At 28.1% G+C, this 19710-nt stretch overlaps 1 protein-coding gene across 1 annotated transcript in view; it reads left to right on the top strand.

Annotated features, from left to right (window-relative positions):
• The window catches only part of LOC100203301 (cytoplasmic tRNA 2-thiolation protein 1), a 32574-nt gene extending 21052 nt beyond the window's left edge, over positions 1-11522 (top strand). The window contains exons 9-15 of the mRNA XM_065793181.1: positions 5532-5596; positions 5697-5762; positions 6867-6925; positions 7012-7071; positions 10825-10912; positions 11119-11149; positions 11276-11522. Of these exons, the coding sequence (XP_065649253.1) occupies positions 5532-5596; positions 5697-5762; positions 6867-6925; positions 7012-7071; positions 10825-10912; positions 11119-11149; positions 11276-11476 (570 nt within the window). The 3' untranslated portion in view covers positions 11477-11522. The remainder of the gene's footprint in view (positions 1-5531; positions 5597-5696; positions 5763-6866; positions 6926-7011; positions 7072-10824; positions 10913-11118; positions 11150-11275) is intronic.
• Positions 11523-19710: the final 8188 nt, after the last annotated feature.

Here is a 19710-nt window from a genome sequence, read left to right as displayed (position 1 = left end):
AAGAAAAGAATTATGTCATCAATGACATTTTGTGCATCAGTCATTCGATTCAATCAAAACTAATTGTTATTTATGTAAAAACTCTTTGTTATTTGTTTTAAATCTTTTTCTTTTTTTGTTTTTAAATCTTTGTTTTAACTATATTTTAAAATTTGTTTTTAAACTATAAGTTTCATTTATAAAAATTAATTAAAAAAACTTTATTAAATATTTTTGACTAAAAAAATGAGGACTGTAATTTTAACTTAACAAATGAATTGAATGCAAATCTTTGTAAAAAAATGTTTTGTATGCTTTTAATGATGCACAACTTTCCATAGTTTTGGCTCATTAAGCAAATGAAGTTTTGGACAGCACTTTCCAGTGATCTTTTTTACTATAGTATTACTAAATTTTTTTATTTGATGAAATACTTTGACAACAACTTATAAAAGAGATCAGCAAAAAATTGTGGACCTCAGATATTGACTGATTGGCAATTAGATTGGGATTGCAGGACTTCAGTTTTAATTCAGAGGACCGTATCATTAATGGTCATTTCATTTTATAAATTGTTATTTGTGCAATTTTTTTCTTTTTCTTTCTTTTTTTCCTTTTTTTTTGTTTTGTTTTTAGGCATAAGTGGATTTTACATCTGTATATTTTTTACTTGTTTTAATACATTTTGCACCTTTGTTTTTTTTACATTTGTTTTCTTTAATTTAATTGGTTTAAAAAGCAAACACATTTTTTCCTAAAGATACAACTTCAAACTATAACAATAAATGTATAATTAGTATAATTTAGTATGTAATAACATGTTAAAAAAATATTAGACCTACCATCTTGGTCTATGACTTTTTTAAATTTGGTTGTTTTATATTTTTTTACAGCACTTTAAATGGAAAAGGTTAGATAAGGTCCAATGCTCTTGACATATTAAAGGCTTTTAACATTCTTTCTAAGCTGTTTTTATGATGTATACAGAAAAGTTTTCTTTTTTGTACAACATTCTTTTTTTTAAGTAATCGAATGTTCAGAGATGAGAAATTTCCAATAGATGTGTAGATTATATACTTTTCAAATATTTTATTGAATATTCATTTTGATAGAATTGATATGGTCTTTAAATATCTTTATAAATCTATTGTGGATTCTCTGAGAGATAAATAACTTGGTAAGCAGTTTTTTTATGTAGTTATACCTACATTGTACATACGGTGGAGACGAATTGTGCTTCAAAACAGTTCTTAGTAAGTTGGTGAAGTTTCAAGACATTCTTTTTATCAATTTTTATTTTACAAGTTTTTAGTTCTTAGTAGTATCTTAACTTTATTGTCATATAATTATGACAATAAAGTAAGATAAGCCTTTTCAAATTTTTCATATAACTATTGTATATGTTTAGCATGGTGTTAATTTTCTCTTTGTAATCCCTCTTGTTTAAGATGCAGATGCTACCATCTTTGTCGGCTTACTTGATGATGTTATTATTTTTCAGTGAAAGCTTTCTTTATATCTTGGATTAGATTGGGGTGTGTTACCTTACAAGGTATTATTGGGGTGTGGTAAGGTCTCCCTTGAAAGGCTACAGGCTATAATAAATGTAGCTAGGACATATCTCTTATCAGTGACGCCAAATATATATATATATATATATATATACACATATATATATACACATACATGTAAAAAGGATTTATTGCTTTTTGCTGAAATAAACTATTATTAAGTCATATAAATATTATTTGAAACAAAAAGACTTAGCAGTTAAAAAAATCTGATATAAGTTGAAACTATGAAACATTAGTTTGAATTCAACAATTTTAAATAGTTTTTGTATTTATAATATTTTGATACAAGCTTGTTTAATCTTTATTATTCTAAAGTACTTTTAATGACAAATCCTAACAATAATAGAAAACATAGATTTGTGTCCAGGATTTTGTTATTCAAGGTCTCTGGTAATGATTTTGGTTCCTGAAAATCTAGAAAGTTCATCAATGAAATATTTGTTTCAAAATCAAATCAAGTTAAAATTTATAAATTTTTATTTGGGTAGGACTGATGCCCTCAACACCCACCTGATAACACAACCGTAGAATATTATATAAGTCAGAATTAAATTTTTTTTCAAGATGAGGGCAGGAGGAGTGCTGAACTACTCAGTTATATACCCAAGTATACATCTGTAGCATTATGCAGGTAAAATCTGATGAAATGGTCGTATGCAGCAATTCAATATTCATCTACTTTCATTATAAATTTTTTTAAAATAAAACAAGTTTTTGTAAAAAATAACTCATATAAACAATTTCAAAATGATGAAATATATTTTAAAATTTCATGGAGTAATAAAATAAAACAAAATAATATTAATGATACATGTAAATCGAACTCCATTTCTTTTTTTTATTGAATTAAAGGATTTTAGACATAACTTATGGTTGTTTTTAGAAACAGTTTTTCCCAGATTTAAAGCATTAATTAATTTAAATGTTTGTTACGCATTAGACCCCTTTTTATAACAAAGAAACATTTATTTATTAGATATTTTATCAGAAATCAGAGTAAAAAGACCTACTGGTATTGGTTTATCTCTTACAACTTGAGAACTATGAATTAGAATTTTATGTACAATTTGAGGCATTGGGAACCATGGGTACTGAGAAACATACACTTTGCTGTTTCTTTGAAATATTTTTCAAATTTGGCGTTTGCACGATAAAACATAAAGTATCATGTAGAAATGTTTCATGAGATTTTTATCTAAGTTAAATATTTCAGTAGGCACCTTATTGTTTTGGAATACTTTTGGTGCCATGTTTCTATCATTTGTTATACCTGAACAGCTGCTTTTTGGTACATCTACAATTAAACCCAAGTAATCTTTCATCTTTTGTTGAACAATAATCTTTTTTTTGATAACAATTTCTTTAGCATCCTCTCCCCTAACTTGCCACTTTCCTAATTCAATTCTATAATTTATATGAAGGCAGCATTCAAAGCACCTAATTCATGCATGTAAAGTGCTCAATCCAAACTCAGTGGAAACTGTATTAGATATTTTTGAAAAAGCAACATTTAGATTTTTCATATTTTAAAGGGTCATTTCACAAATACTACATACTTGAAAAAAGTTACTTAAAGGTAGGGATGTACCAGAATTTGCAACTTTTAGGTCATTTCGGTTCTGGCCGGAATTAATTATTTAATTTTTTCGCTTGTTGCGCTCTTGTTAGTGGAGAGTTTTTAAACATTAGAAATTTTAATTGAAATAATAAAAGAAAAAAGATTGCTGCCCTATGCCATAAGATAGTCGATGTAGCAACACTCCCTTGTAGCAGCAGGCTATAAGATAATGGATATAGTAGTACTCCTTAGTAGCAGCACTCCCTTGTAGCAGCAGGCTATAAGATAGTCGATGTATGTACTAAAGCCAATAAATATTCAATATGTTTGTATTAAAAAGTCACCACTTTGAGTAAGTCTCCACACGAAAGCGCAACAAGCGATAAAATAAAATTATTTTAAACTGCATATCTGTTGCTTTGCCTAATTTTATTTGCAGTAATCACTTATGTAAAGATTTCTGAAAGTTTAGGAATATTGTGGTGCAAAAGGAGTTGCTATCCAGTTTTCGGCAACAAACAAGCACTTTTTTCATCAAAAATCTTACCTGCCTCTCATAATAGTCTTATAAAATGTTTGTTAACTTTTAAGTAGTTAAAAAGCACTCTGTTGCGAGTCAGGCTATTTGTCAGTCGATGTAGCAGCACTTTGTTGCAAGTCAGGCTATAAGATAGTCGATGTAGCAACACTTCGTGCATGATTTACAGTTTAAAAAAAAAAAAAAAACATTTTATTAAAATAAATAAAAATAAAAACATTGTTTATATTATTAAAAACATTCCAAATGTTTTTAAAAACATTCTGGTCAATTAAATTTGCGGTTTTTTTTAAAAACTATTAGTTTGTAATTAAATTAATGGTTTTTACTTTCTGACAACACGCAAATGTTGGACGAAAGTCAAAAGTAATTAAAAGTGACATATTTGATGGCATAAGAATCATTTTTTTCCTTCCGTACTCCCAAATGCAACAATCTATAGAACTATATAATATATATATATATATATATATATATATATATATATATATATATATATATATATATATATATATATATATATATATATATTATAGGTTAAAAATATATATTATGTAGCCACAATGCTGAGGTGCAGGCTTTCACTTTCAATCTTAAAGGTAAAAAACTACATAAATATAAATCTCGTTTCGACTGGAATTTTTCAACAATTTCGGCAATCTGGTTCCGGCTGGAATTCAAAATTTCCAATCCGGTACATCCCTAAGGCAAAACTATAGTAGCCACTTTTCCATAGTTAATTTTCCATTGTGCATTCTAACTTATGTTTGATAATAAAGGAATTAAAGACCATTGGTTTTAAATTACTGTTCTTGAAGGAATTATATTCTTGTGTAATAACCTCTGTACTTTACATATTGAAATCGTACTGGACAGCAGTAAAGTGTAGAAGATGGTTTTTCATTAGTCCATAGTGATTCGCCAAATTCTTCAATATAAAATTTAATTGGAATGATGCAGGATAGCAATGAAGATTGTTTACTTTGTTTGTATAATGATTGGTTGGTTGAAAATAAATATTAAAAAAGATATTTTTTACTATTTAATATGAAATTAAATAGTATAAAATATCATCAGTCCATTACTTTAATTTTTATGAAATACCATACTTACATTGTGAGAAAAAGTAGGAAAAGCCAAGCCCAAGTTTTGGCTCTTGTTTAGTTTATCTATTTCAAAACATGCATCGCTCATTTGTAGTTCTTTTTCTAACCAGATTTTGTAATGCAGCTCAGATCTTTCCTTGTGTCTGTTTGCTTTATTCCATTTTTTTTTAATTGTATAGAAAATAATTTGAAGTCTATGTCAGAGATCCCTGTAACATTATAAGCATCAGGGTCAATAAGTGGTTTGATTAAGTTGTTTTCCAAAGCATGGAACAATTTTCGAACAATTTCTTTATTTTTCATAATCATTCGTAGAAGAAAATTTCAATTTAAAAATATAGTTATAGTTTTTTTAAAGTTTTTAAATAGTATTTGTATTTTAAATAATTAAAAACACAATCAATAATGAACCGAAATAATTTTAAGTTTATAAATAAAAAAACAACGTTACTTAATAATGTGGAAACACACTAAATTTTAAATTTCTTGTAGTTTCTGTAATTGCAATTGATTATTTAGAGTTCATATTAACAATAATGTGCTTTGAACAAATAAAAATGACAAACAAGTCATATGTTTAAAACCACTTATCATTATTTATTTCAAAGTAATATTTCAATCCAATATTAGTGATTGGTTTAAGGAAAATAATTTTGTCCATATATATATTTAGTCATAATTTGTATTTAATTTAGTGTAATAATTTTTAATTGGTTAAAGTATTAATCTATTACTACAGCAATAAACTATTTATTTTATAACAAATCTTTTTAAAGGGTGTTGATGGCGCATTACCAAGATGCAAGCCGTTTAAATATACATATGAAAAAGAGATTGTTATGTGCGTTAAATTTTATATTTATGTTTTTTGTATATAAGTGAAGTATTTTTTTGTTGTTTTTTTTAGCTTTATTTTAACTATCAAAACTTTTTTGCTTTAGGTATGCATATTTTAAGAAGCTGGACTATTTCACTACTGAGTGCATATATTCACCTAATGCATACAGGTTAATTTTTAATGTTTAATGTTTGGCATGTCCAAAGATTTTAGATTTTTTTTGACATGTTTATTTCTAAAAATTTGTTCCTGTAAATTTCAAACCATAAAAGAAAGTTTTTGCATTGTATATTAAGTTTTTGAGTTGATCACAAATTATGTTGCTGTTTGCATTGCACAATAAATATCTGATAGAAAAAAAGCTCGTAAATAAAAAATGTGTTAAAAAAAATAAAAAGTTAAAAAAACGGATAAAGATATAATATTAATATGCAAAATTCAATTGTTAAAAACATAACCTTTGTTTAAATAAATTAAAATTTTAAAAAATCAGGTAGTGTATTTTTTTAGATTAAAGATTATTTTGGTTTTATCATAATTTTATTTAAGGTTCATAATAATGAACCTCAGATAAAATAACCGATGATTGGTTGCACTGAATTCAATAGTTTATCAAGTTTCATCCTCTAATAAAAAATATGTGTTAGCTAGATTTTTATTTTTTTTTAAAAAAGTAAAAAAAAATAAAAATAAAAAACCAGTTAAGCTCACTAAGTTTAAAAATAACTTTTGCAAAATGTTATTTTTAAACTGGTTCTTATTGAGCTTAAAGAAGCCAATTCTTTCAAATTTCCAATTTTTTAAATTTCCTTCTTAAGAAAATTTTGAAAAAAAGCTGGAGTACAAGTTTGATCAAATTTTTGATTTCTGTCTTGAAGTTGAATCAATTGATTTCTGTCTTTGAAGTTGAATCAATTGATTTCTGTCTTTGAAGTTGAACCAATTGATTTCTGTCTTTGAAGTTAAATCAATTGATTTCTGTCTTTGAAGTTGAATCAATTGATTTCTGTCTTTGAAGTTGAATCAATTGATTTCTGTCTTTGAAGTTGAACCAATTGATTTCTGTCTTTGAAGTTGAATCAATTGATTTCTGTCTTTTAGCGCTTACAAAAGTGTTGGAAAAAATTTTTTCCATTGTTTAGTTGATATATCCTAGTCAATTCAATGCACATTTTTAAAAAGTAAACTTCCTAATCAAATCTAAAATCATAGTTTGGTCTTTCAGATTTTTTATCTTTTTACTCCCATTTTTTTTAATTTTTTAAATGTTTAGAGGCCATGCGAGAACGTTTTTGAAAGATTTAGAAGCTATAAGACCAAGTTGCATTATTGGTATTACAAACCATTCTTTACTTTAAAATATATGTTATTATTTTTAATAAAAAAAAGTTTTTAAGAGAAAATAAATTCTTTTTCAGATATAATCCACTCTGGTGAGAGTATGTCTGTTAAAAAAGAAGTGAGAATGCCTACTCAAGGTAATTTTACTTGAATTACTTATTCGTCTATATTTTAAATATCACTATATTTATCAATAATAATTTGTTTTAATAAATAGTTTGAAAATAAGTGTTTTAATAATGTCAGTTAAATGACACCAAACAGTTTATATGTAAGAATTTATATATTTTTGATTATTTATAAAAGTAGACATAGAGTATTAGATGTTAATAACAAAAGTATAATATGGGGATGAGAAACAGTTTCTAAATTATTTCTCATCCTCAGAACCACTAGACTCATGTAGGGGAATAAAATGTTTTAAATGCCTTATCTTAAATTAGATCAAAATTCATTAATGAGAATTATAACCTCCTTAATAGGGGATGACTTGTTTAAACTGCAAAAATTTGGCATAAACAAACTATTTTGCTTTGCCCTACCATCTATATAATAATGCTGAACTTAATAATACTAGTAGTGGTGCTCTATCAAGCATGTTTGACACAGAACTCTTGGCAGCTATTGCAACCGAGGTAATGGCGAGAAAGAGTTGCAGCACTTTTTTTAAAGAAAATGCAAATATCTAATTTTTGTAAACATCAAACCATGTAATGTTAAAACAAGTTTTACAGTTTTACTTTCACTTGAAAATTGCATTGCAGGTAACATCTACTTAATTTTGATCTATAGCATTTATTTCCATTTTATAAAGTCTTTTGTTTATTAAATAGTTTTAAAATCTTTGTCAGACAATATGCCTGTGTGGCTGAGTGGTTAGCTCGCAGAGTTTTAGTTTTTTGTTTTTTTTTTTAATTAATTTTTTTTTTTGATTTTCCTAAAATACAAAATAAAAACAAAATACAAAATAAAAAAACTTTTGAAGTTTTATAGATGCATAACATATGTTAAAATATTTGTGAAAAATGAAAGGAAGAGAATTTTTAAAAAATTTCTAAAAACATCAAAACACCGGTAGAAATTTGTTGTGCATATGTCAAGATCGCTATGTTATTAACGCATGGCTGACGGCATTGGTTTCAAAGTGGAGGGGCACAATCATCAATTTCTAAAAAAAATCTCTCAATTTCTAGAAATTTCTTTAAAAAAAAAAGGGCCTTTAAAAAAAAAATGGTTGAAAGTGTCATCGGCTCTGTAATGTGGTCAGGTAATTAGTCCTATTAAGCTGTGGATGGTCTAAAAAAAAATTATGGTCTGAAACTTAATCAAGAAAAGAAATAATAAGCCCATCCTGCTACTCCAGAAAGTGCTGCTGTAGAGGCAAAAAAAAAAAAATTTGCCTGATGCTAGCAAAAGCTTTAAAACTTTAACTTTTAAAGGCTTTAAAAGCTTTAAAATTTTAACAATTAAAAGTCTTTTTTACTATATCTTTTTTTTGCTATAAATATACACACCCAGATTGAAAAAATTGAAAATATTTTGTATTAAGGGGCAGATTTGACATACCTAGCTCCCCGTGACCTGTTTTCCTTGTCCTCTTTTTCTTTGTAAATTTGAGATGAATGGTTGAAATTTTACTTTCTTTATTTGCTTTAATAGCAATGTTTAAACAAATTATTTTTCTACCATTTATTCAAAAAACATTAAAGTAATAAAGGATAATTAAATAGAATAAATAAGAAATAGAGGATAAATAGCTGTATAAGTATAAATATAGAAGCAGTTGTGTTCTCTTAGACCCGTATTTTACAGGTCATAACAACTAGTATGTATATATTGCCGCTTCAAATGTATTAATTACTGTATAAAGTGTTTGTATAGTAATCTTTATAGTTTATTCAATTTGTGACAACTACATATTGAATATGAGGTGGACACATTGAATTATGGCATCACTTCATCAAAGTTTACCAATCAAAAAAAAATTTTATTTTCATTTTTTTGATGGTGCTTGTTTGTTTGTGATTTAAATTTTGTTTATGAATAAAGAAATTCATTATATTAGTTTAAATCTGCATCAACTCAATGCATCAGTAATACTTTGCAATAAGTTTTTCAATAAATCAATAAAGTACTTTGTGTTAGTTGTAATAAAAAAGCAAGATGACTAAAAATGTATTTATTTTCTAGCTGAAGTTCTAATGACTTATTAGGAAACGAAAACAAATGTAGTCAAATTAACTTGAAAGCAAAGCAATGTTATTTGAACTAAAAGCTATACCTAATTGGAGTAAGTATAGCTACAATGCTATATACCTATAACATCCTATAGATTTGCAAAAGACTGACTGTAATCTAAAAAGTATAAACTGTCTTCTCGAGTTGACCATCTTTACACCTCATAGCTACACTACTGAGAAGCAGCACTTTTAAAACATTAGTTATTAACTGTAAACAAATTATCTTTAAACTATTACGACAAATTGTAATAGTGTGTAATAAAAAAACATACTTATAACACAAATCAGTATACAAATATAATAACAAAGCATAAATAAAATAATTTTTTTTTTATGCACACAACTTTCATGAGCCCAGTTGAAGTGTTTTCTACAAGTTTAGACGGTTGTCTTCAAATATCTTCACCTATAAAAACAAATACACCTAACAGACATGGTAATTCATTATCAATTTAGTCAAGTTCTTTAATGTATTCATATGTCACTTTCAAATTTGTTGACAACAAATTTGATAGTGACATACAATTGTATGTCACTATCAAATTTGTTGACTGATGCTTAGATTTCTTTTTCTGTTTTTATACATTTCTTGCTTCACTGTTTTGCCTTCTGCAAAACTTTTAGATTACTTTGGTTAATCATCTTTTCTTTTGCCTGCTAGCCCAATATCAACAGTCTTGAACAATTTCTTTTTTCAGTTTCAGAGAAACTTTTTGTTGCTATTCCGGCTGTAGCAGCTCTGTAGCTTCCTTAACCAATCTGCCGAATTGAGTAATAATTGATCGGCCTGGATGGAATGTTAATCAATTGTCACTTGATTGTCTGAAGTAAGTTTTAAATAGTCCGAAAAAACAATATTAAAAGGCTGCATTATGTGACTTTGGAGTGTCAGCATGACTGTAGTAGATGGACAGCAATAATCAATGGCTGCCAAATTAAAATGGAGGAGTAGTTGTCCAAAATTATTAAGACTGGAGGTTGTTTTTTGTTTGTCTTGTGTGTTTAAAAAATTGTTTAAATACTCAGAAAACAGTTTTGTGTTGGCCAATCCAAAGTCATCGGCTAAACCGAATGAATCAAGACAAAGCACATAGGATTTTTTTTTTTAATAAAAATTTTAAAGAATTCAAAAGCTAAAAACATTTTTTTTTTGAAAATTGTAAAAATGAATTTGTTAAAATAAAATACTACGTATGCGATATTTACAAAAACCGACTTTGCAGTGTCATTGTTTTTCATCAATCAATGTGTCATCAATTTATACTAGTTTTTATTGAATAATTTGGCTAGAAAAAGCGATTTTCTCCCTTTGCTACTTTGACCTGTCCTCCTCTATACCCAATAAACTTGTATTGACTTAATGACTTATAAAGATTTGCAATGAAAAGTACATCTTCTTTTTTGTGTGATTTTTGTCAAAACTGGTAAAAACTTGTTACTCTTTTTTGAAATAATGCTATTACGTTTTATTAATATTTTATGTTTTTTTTTTAATTTGTTTTATGGGCATGTATTATAAGATATTTAGTTTTATAATAACGAAAAGTTTCACTTTGATGCACTTGTAAATCAAAGTGTTTTGTATGAAAAAAGTATAAAAAGAGGCTGTTGTTTTTGAAATTATAAAACTTAAATATTATTTTTATGTAGGGCTTTGTACAAAATGTGGATACATTTCAAGTCGTCCTTTATGTACAGCTTGTATCATGCTAGAAGGTCTGAACAAAGGGTTGCCAAGGTAGTGCATTTTTATTGATAAATTGATTAATATTATTTTGAGTCTTGCTTAGTAAGAACTTCAAAATGGGTTTGTAGTTCTTACTAAGTTTTATAATTTAAAATATAAAAGTAAAAAATTTTATATGTAATTTAAATCGAAAAAGTATAAAACTGTTAAGGTTTTAGGATTTTGTAATGCTAATAAAAAATTATTTTATAACTTAGGCTTGGCATTGGTAAAGTTCATCAAGGCAAGGTTAGTTATTAGTATAGAAAGTACGCTTACTGTTACCTATTAAAGTAGAAAGTAGTTGTTAGAATAGAAAGTACATTTACTGTTTTTTAAGTATGATTGCTATACTTGCTTTCATTTTTTTTAAAGGGTAAAGTTCTGCTGGAAAGCCTACTTCAAGAATCAATTCAATCACCGGCTTTGTCATTCAGTTTATCAGAATCACAACTCAATTTCAAAACGTGTGTTTCTAATTGTAGATGTAAAAATGATAACACGTCTTTGGAGTTAAAAGATGATAATAAGACAATATCGATTGACTTTGAAAATAAAAACTCATTGCTAAAATGATAGCACATGATACGCGATTAGAAACTGAAGCGATTTTTTCTAAAAATTATTTGTTTTTCTCTCTTAAAATTCGTGGATATGTTAGTCGAGTTAGTAAGATTTCGTACTTTGACTTTTTTTTTTATCATGATTCACTCCCAACAAGGCTGCAATCAGCCACTATTAAGTTGGGAGTTACTAGAAGAAGAAAAAGATTAGAGCTATAGAGCAAGGAAACGGTTGACAGAAGGCTTGTAAAGTTGTAAGTTGTATGAGTCAGGAAAACATGAAGATGGGAGAGAGTTGAAGTGCGGGTAATAAAACTAGAGGAATAGAAGCTTTTACAGCAACTAGAGGAATAGAAGCTTTTACAGCATGCAGGGACAGACACAGTAATAGAATGAGACTTTGCTGAATGACGAGTCAAGCGAGAATGAGTTTTAGTTGATGGAACTAGAGATAATAGTACCTTCAAGCAGCAACTATGATATTATGACTATGATAAGTATTTACAGAAAAGAGAAAGAGATGAAACTTTACGATGATTAGAAAAAGGCTCAGGTTTGGCAGATAGAGCGGGTCTAACTACGTTTACAATGCATTTTTGGACTTTGTCTAGAAAGAGAAAGAGCATCATTAGTAGAACCAACCCAAATATGGCAACAATATTCCATACAGGAATGCGTATGAGATTTGTAGAATAATAGAGAATGGAATCAGGAGTAAAAAAAAGATGCTAAAATTAGTAATCAGATGCTAATTTAGCAATCAATTGTATATATGGTTTCCATGAGAGGTCAATAGTGAACGATAATTTAAGAAGACGTAAAGAAGAGGACTTAGTAGGAGGGTTGCCGTTCATTAATAAAGGGATGTTGACAGTATTGCGATAGTTGTTTGCAGTAAATAACTGAGTTTTGTTGGAGTTAAAATATTGTTGTTTTGTAATAATTTTGCTGGACTTGTCCTTATTTATCCTTATAAAACAATATTATGCAGTGAGTCACAAAAGTCCTAAAACCTAATGCAAAATACCCATACCCCTCTTTGATTCTATTTCTAACATTTTCAGACAAATTAGTTGTTGTGCTTGGGACAACGTAGCAAGCGCTACTTTAAAACTTCAATGATCTCAAACATCAATTTTCTAGCGATGGTTATTGTGCGTTGAGTTTTTCGGTAAATAATAATATTTAGAAAAATAAGCGTAAATAATTTCTTTCTTAGTTTAAGTTTTTCTGATACCTAAAGGTATTATTGTATGAATTGGTCAGTGCGTGATCGAAGTTTTGGGCTTCTAACGGAAGCGTGTGTTTTAGCGAAATTTTTCAAATACAAATCAAATTTGATTAGCCGTAGGACAGTGGTTAGCGCGCTTGCCTCAGAAACTAGAGATTAAGGAAGATAAGGAAGGAGGCGTGAACTTCCTTTTGAATGCTCTTCCGCGTTGCTCTGCGATAAGACCGTAAGGAGTTCTTGGGGCACCTAAAATAAACTAAAAAAAAATAATTTACACTTGTATATGTTGGAAGCATAATCAATTATAGGTATAAAATAAGGAGGGAGCGAATCCTTAAAAAAAAAAGATCCACAAAACTAAAAAACTGCCGACTGAAATGTGTCAAATGCCGACTACATTCCTGAAAAAACCAAATATAAGTTGAATGCAACCTTCTTTAGGTGGAGGTGGTATGACACACACCTCCATGAAATCGCCCTTTGTTGGTGGGAGAAGAACCTACTTTTTAGAACTCTTTGCGGTACTTTTTTTTTTTACTTTCTTTTCTGTCATATCTCGCTATTTTTAATATTTATATTTTACATTTAATTGTCAACTTTATTAATCAAGTATTGATGTAAATTTACAAATATATAAAATAAAAAAATCAATTATTTGATTTTAAACTCTTGGCCGAAAACTAGAAGTATGCCTAACTATCTGAGTATGGAGCACGATTGTAGTACATTGCTTTATTAATACGTCACTAACTGCTTTTTTGGTAGCGTTAATAAAAAATTTGCGATGCTCACGAGCAGCATTTTTGAGCTTTTTATATATACGCAGCCTGAGTAAAATTTTTGAAAACTTTAAAGCTACTAGACATGCTTTTAAAGTCGAAAATACAATAAACTTAAGTTTTCAAATACAATGATTTAAAGTTCTCTATCAAACTCTGAGTAGAGGTACTAATGAAGTCTTAAGTTTGTACATCCATTAACAAAAGTCACTTTCCTAAGAAGCTCTAAGTCGTATTAAGAAATAGTAAAAAAATATATATATAATTATTTTGCATTATAAAACAATGCATAAGTATAAAACAAATCTTAAGTCTTCTTGACCTCGAACAAAAATTAAAAAAAAAATTAGCTGGTCACTTAATATTAAATGTAAAAAAAATGTACTTGTGTCAGACCTCTTCTATGAAAAGTTGGATTCATTTTACTTTTTATATTTAAGTTAAAAAATGTCACCAAACATTTGAACTTATTTTATTTTATACCAAGCAAAGGGGATTACATGAGTAAAGTTCCGCCCCTGAGTTTCAGCCCACTTATCTAAGCTAAAATTTTGCCCAACAGTTCAAGTCCGTACACATTAAAATAATTAACTACGTAATCAGAGTTTTTTCTGGGATAAATGTTCGATCTTGTTTTACGAAACCGACCCAGGGTTTTTAGACCTGACATACTTCATTTATTATAGTAAAATTCTTTAACTTAATGGCTAAATTTAAGGTAGCTGGCAACAACAAAAAAAAAGAGAGCTCAGAAATATGAGTTCGTTGGGATAGAGATGATAAAGTTTCAAATTTAACTCAGAGTTTGTCAAACTTTGAATTCCGAATGGATTATAATGACAATGCTTTACTAAACAATCGAAGCAATAAAAAAGGGTTTAGAAAATGTTCAGCTAACACTTACTGTCAGTTAAGTTGGTTTGGATCTGTTAACCCAAATGAAAGTGTTAAGTTGGTTAATAAGTTTGATTGCCATCAATAGAACTATTATCTTGCAAAAAATCAACTAGTGATATTAATAAATATTTGATAATAATAAATAAATAGATTTAACATTGAAAGCAGCATAGTTAGTAGTACAGATGGTATAAATAAATGTTGAAGTTTATCTAGTGTTGAAGACAGTAATGTTGTAAGTTTTCTTTATTATTACAGATTTAAGAAACTGCTTCTTTTGATATTGATATCTTAACTATAATAAAGAAAATAAAAAGTGACCTTACTGAAATTAATCCAAACTTACAGGCAAAAAATGACGTCATACGCAAAAATAACTATGTGCATCACGAGGAGATCACATTTTATCAAATGAAGCTAAGGAAGATACTCAATTTAAAAGAGATGCTGCAGAAGTCTAAAAACATTATAATGAAACATTCTTAGTTTAAATGGAGTGTATGTCAGAATTAATTTTTTAGGTTGCCCAAACATTTTCTAGATCATTATAAATACTAATCAACTTAAAGTAAGTTAGTAAATATAAATATGCTGTATAATAAAAGAAGTACAAAATATTATTACTTTAATGCTCGTTATATGATGGATATTTTATGATACATTTATTATGTGGTAAAAAGATTATTTTTAATTTTATATTGTTTTTTATGTATTTTCCCATGCGACACATCTAGTTACACTTTAGGATTTAAAAACCGTGTAGACACGTGTTTGTCACGATCAAGGTGTAAACCAAAAAACCTTGCTTTCTCGGCCAGGTTTACTAAAGTTTAACACTTGGTTTTAAGTGCAACTTTAACATCTTTTACAATTTGCGACGTAAGAATTATTTTGTTCTTTCTCCACATTTTTGAGTTTTGAGAAAAAATGATTTAAAAAAATAAAAACATATAAAAATATTTTTATAACTTGCGTTTTATCCGCAACTTTTCTAATTATAACTTAGATTTCAATACAATAGAAAGACATTATTTTAAGGTAGATAACACTAACAATAACTGGAGATAAAATAAGATGATTCTAACGTCGCGGTTTGTTACGAAAACTTAGTATAACACTATACTACGCTTCCGTAATGGTGAAACCATTGATAAAAACTTAATATCCTAATTGATGTTTCGGTATATAGTTAACAATACAGCAAAACTGCATAACAAAATATTTCTTATGGAGTTGTGCTGGCTGAGTTGCTTTTCTTTGTAGCAACATTTGTGAAAATGTTTTTTTTGTGAACTGCAAAAATAATCCATATAATTGATATAATGAAACACAACAATTCATTAACAAATCAAATTCTATTTGTTACTTAGTTTTTTTGTAAATAAGTTATTGCATTTTTATTCTCTCAATATATTTAATTGATGAATATTTAAAAAAAATTACTTTAAGTAGCACACGCAATTAACATCCACAAGATTCCGTTCTCGGGCGGATTTTATTTAAAATTTTCGAAAATTTTAAATAAAATCCGCCCGAGAACGGAATCTTGTTAATTGTGTGTTACTTAAAGTAATTTTTTTTTTGTTAATGAATTCATTAACAATTCAAATGAGATCATCTCAAACAATTAAAAAACTTTTGACGGTGGTTCAAAAAAGTAAATAATTTGATACAATGTTACATTTATACAATTTTTATTAATACTGTCTTGTAACGGTACATTGAATGATTACAAGACGATATTAATTTAATTTCAAAGTGGTATAAAGACTGATTAATCAATTTAAACGTCAACAAATGCAAGATTATGCAAATAATCGGTAAAACAGAATTTTGTTATTAAAACTTTAAGGTAAGAAAAATAATCAAGGGGATGGGAAGAATATTTCTCATCCCAGTAGAAAAATTGATAAGTGAAAATTCACCTTTAGTTAATCCTAACTATTGAATGTCTCATGTATTGATGGAACATCTTAATAAATTTTTAATAGATTCTAAAATATGTATTGACTATGATATTATCTAGTTATACTGATGGTATATGTAGATCTAAAACGTAGACGCATATGTAAGTGTATTTGTTAATGCCCTTTAAACCTATCAACATTTGCAGACTAAATGCAACCTAGTAAGCAAACAGACGTTCGTTAAACGTTCAGAAAATGCTCGTTTTGCGCCAGTAAACGTCCCAAATAGACGATATGAAAACGTCCAAGTAGTCTGCCAATTTAAATATTTTGTGTCCGTCCAAAGAGATAAAATAGAATTAACTTGGATTTCACCAATTTCCCACCTATTAAAGAAGTATAATAGACTAGCTGGAGGGTGAACAAAGCCGAAAATTGTTTAAAATTGTGGTACAGTCTTAGTAACATAATTATTACTGCGGCAAGTAAAACCTTTGCGTTGAAATAGGAAAATTTTGAAATATAGTTTGTAACCTTTGAAACCTGTAATCGAAATGGATTACTCTTTTAAAACTTGACTGAATAAGTTTTTAACAACCACCAAGAAGCAATCACAAAAATCATGATCTACGTAAAGTAGAAACAGTCGGAACTTTTTAAGGATTAACTCCCTTCCCCCTCCCCCTCCCTTCCACATTTTATTCATAGAATCTTCTCTGATTATTGATAGTGTAAATAAAAAATTAATAACAACTATTTTGTAACTCTACGCAGAAAGTACGTACGGGAGAGCTACGTACGCCGAGAGCTACGTACGGGAGAGAGAATTAAACATACACGAAAGTGAATTAAAGTCTCTGTGCAGAGAAAAATGTTTACTTTTTTAATTAAAAAATACTCATAAAAAAAAGTAATTAATTATCCAAAAATACTAAATCCCATAAAAATTTTTTGTTAAATAGGTATACAACAAAATAAGAATATAAAGTATTAGTTAGCAAGCTCTTGAGTGTTTACACTTCCAACCTTATTTTGACCAGCTCTTTTGAGTAAATCTCCAACGCTATGTTTGATTACATCCTTTGTTATGTTTTTTTGTAGGATCACTAACGTAAAGTTATGAATGTACATAATGTAAATTAAATAGGAGGGTATTATTTAATTTCAGAGTTACTTAAAAAAAGTATTTTTTTTAAGTAACTCTGAAATTAAATAATACCCTAAATTAAATAAAAAAACTAATAGAGAATTACTTTTTTATTGCAACACGTTTATTTTGAAGTTTTATTTTTTTTATGACAACTCTTCTATTGATGATATAAGCTGAGGTCCTCCACTTCAATGTTTTGTTTAGCCATTATGAAAATTATGTCAAGTTATTTTTATAAACTTATTCCTTGTTACGATTATCCAAAATTCTGGAATATATTTTTCCTTACAAACCTGCAATTAGAAAATTAGTGATTTTGTAGTAAGTACAATAAAAACAAATGAGTATTTAAAATATCGGACAAAAAGGGCTGAGAGATTGATGTAAGGCCGCTCAAAATATTTCATAAGAACGCTCAAACTTGTTTACATATTTTGCATATAAGGTATTACAGCATAACTATTTCTATATAGTAAGTATACGCTTTTCCGGTTTAGATCAGTTTTTTGAATACGACATTTCAAGGGGACAGGCTTTTTCTTTATTAGAACATACAATACTGCTAAAATTATTATGGATTTTCTTTTATCTATTTTTACCTTAGTCTAATCTTCTTTTTTACAGGTTTCATACTCTTTGGCCCACTCATATTGCTGTTCCTACATTTACTCTGTCGACCTGAATTTTCACTCGGTCGATATGCCTTCAATTCAATAGATTCTAAAAGGCAGTTCTTTACAGTCAGATGGGATCAAAGTCTTTATCAGCTAAATCCATCACAATTATCATACAGGAAAATCTTCGCTTCTTTAGGGCTATATTTTTTTAGTTGTAATGTTGTGGATCTGCTTTTGATTACACATTCCAGCTTTTCATTTAGTTTCTGAAGACAGCCTTTTCAACGTCAAACCTACAATTTGCACAGGTTTTGTACAAACTGTAAGTTTGATTTTGAAAAAGCTGTCTTCAGCAACTAAAATTAACAAAAAAAATTTAATGTTTTCTGTACTACAGAAACATTAATTTTTTTAGCAATTTGTTTTTACTTTAGTTAACTGTTTTTCAAAACTTTTGTTTTCAACTTCCTCCTTTTACAATTGTTCGATTTGTCACGATAAATTTCGTAAATTTCCAGCAAAGTTTATTTTTCTTTGTTTGGAAACGAAAGTTTCTAAAGTAGGACAAAATATCTGATATGTTTCAATTCACCACAATATTATTCGGGGTGAATTGGGACAGTGTGGGTTGTTTTAAATTATGCCCAGAACTCAGAAAAAGAGCGGAAATCATATCTTGGCCGACTTGATCAAGTTTTTTATTCTAAAGAATGCCTTGTAACATTTCTGCGTCCGGCGAAATACAGGATTGGGTCTCAGTTTGTCTTTCCTCAAGTTGAGGACAAAACACTATTTAGCTATTACGAAATAATAGGGTGTACGAATCAACCAATTCTTGAACGTGAAGATTTTTTGAAATTCAGTATAGACTCTTGGGAATGGCGACAATTCCCTTTTTGTTAACACCATGGACAGTAGTACCTCTACCAACTTTTTTTTAGTATTAAGAATATACTGCACGTCAATTTTATTTTAGTTTTCTTTCAAAAAGTATACTAATAATTAAATTAAATAAACTGTTAAATAATAAATAATAATTAAATTAATTAAATAAACTGTGCTCATTATTGTATTTTTTCAATTTAATTTAAATGACGATTTTTATTGATAATTTGCGTTCGTTATGTGCAACTGTGCATTGTTTATGCTTTACATAATTGTACTGTAGTGAAAATCTTTAATTTTGATACTCAGAACTGCACTTTTTAATAATTGTTTAAAATTAAAATATAAAAAACTAAGTAATATTTTTTTGTTATATAGAAAATGAAGGTTTTGTCCAAATGTGTGCTTATTTGCGCATCCTGATTAGTGTTACCAGTGCATCTTAAATACGCACACATTTTTAAAAATCTTCAACAATGTCCCCATTATAACCCTATCAGAGGTAGAATAGAGACAAACATCTAAAACAGTTGGCTTTAAGCACCAAAAAATGCAATCACTAAACTATATCTCAGCCAGTGATACCAGAAAAACCCTAAAAACAATCCCTATTTACCCCGTTTACGGTACATAAAACAGGTCTTTTTTTAGAACCGCAGCCTTATCTTTATCAACAACTATAATTATCTCATACGTAAGTAAGTATACAAATGTAGGATTGTTTTTGCATCTAGGTAACTTTTGACAACGTTGACAACACTAGCAATGATTGTGCTGTAGG

This window comes from Hydra vulgaris, chromosome 03 (assembly GCF_038396675.1).
Source record: "Hydra vulgaris chromosome 03, alternate assembly HydraT2T_AEP".
Classification (NCBI taxonomy): Eukaryota; Metazoa; Cnidaria; class Hydrozoa; order Anthoathecata; family Hydridae; genus Hydra; species Hydra vulgaris.
Note: the sequence above shows the minus strand (reverse complement) of the source record. Positions and strands in the feature narration are given on the sequence as shown.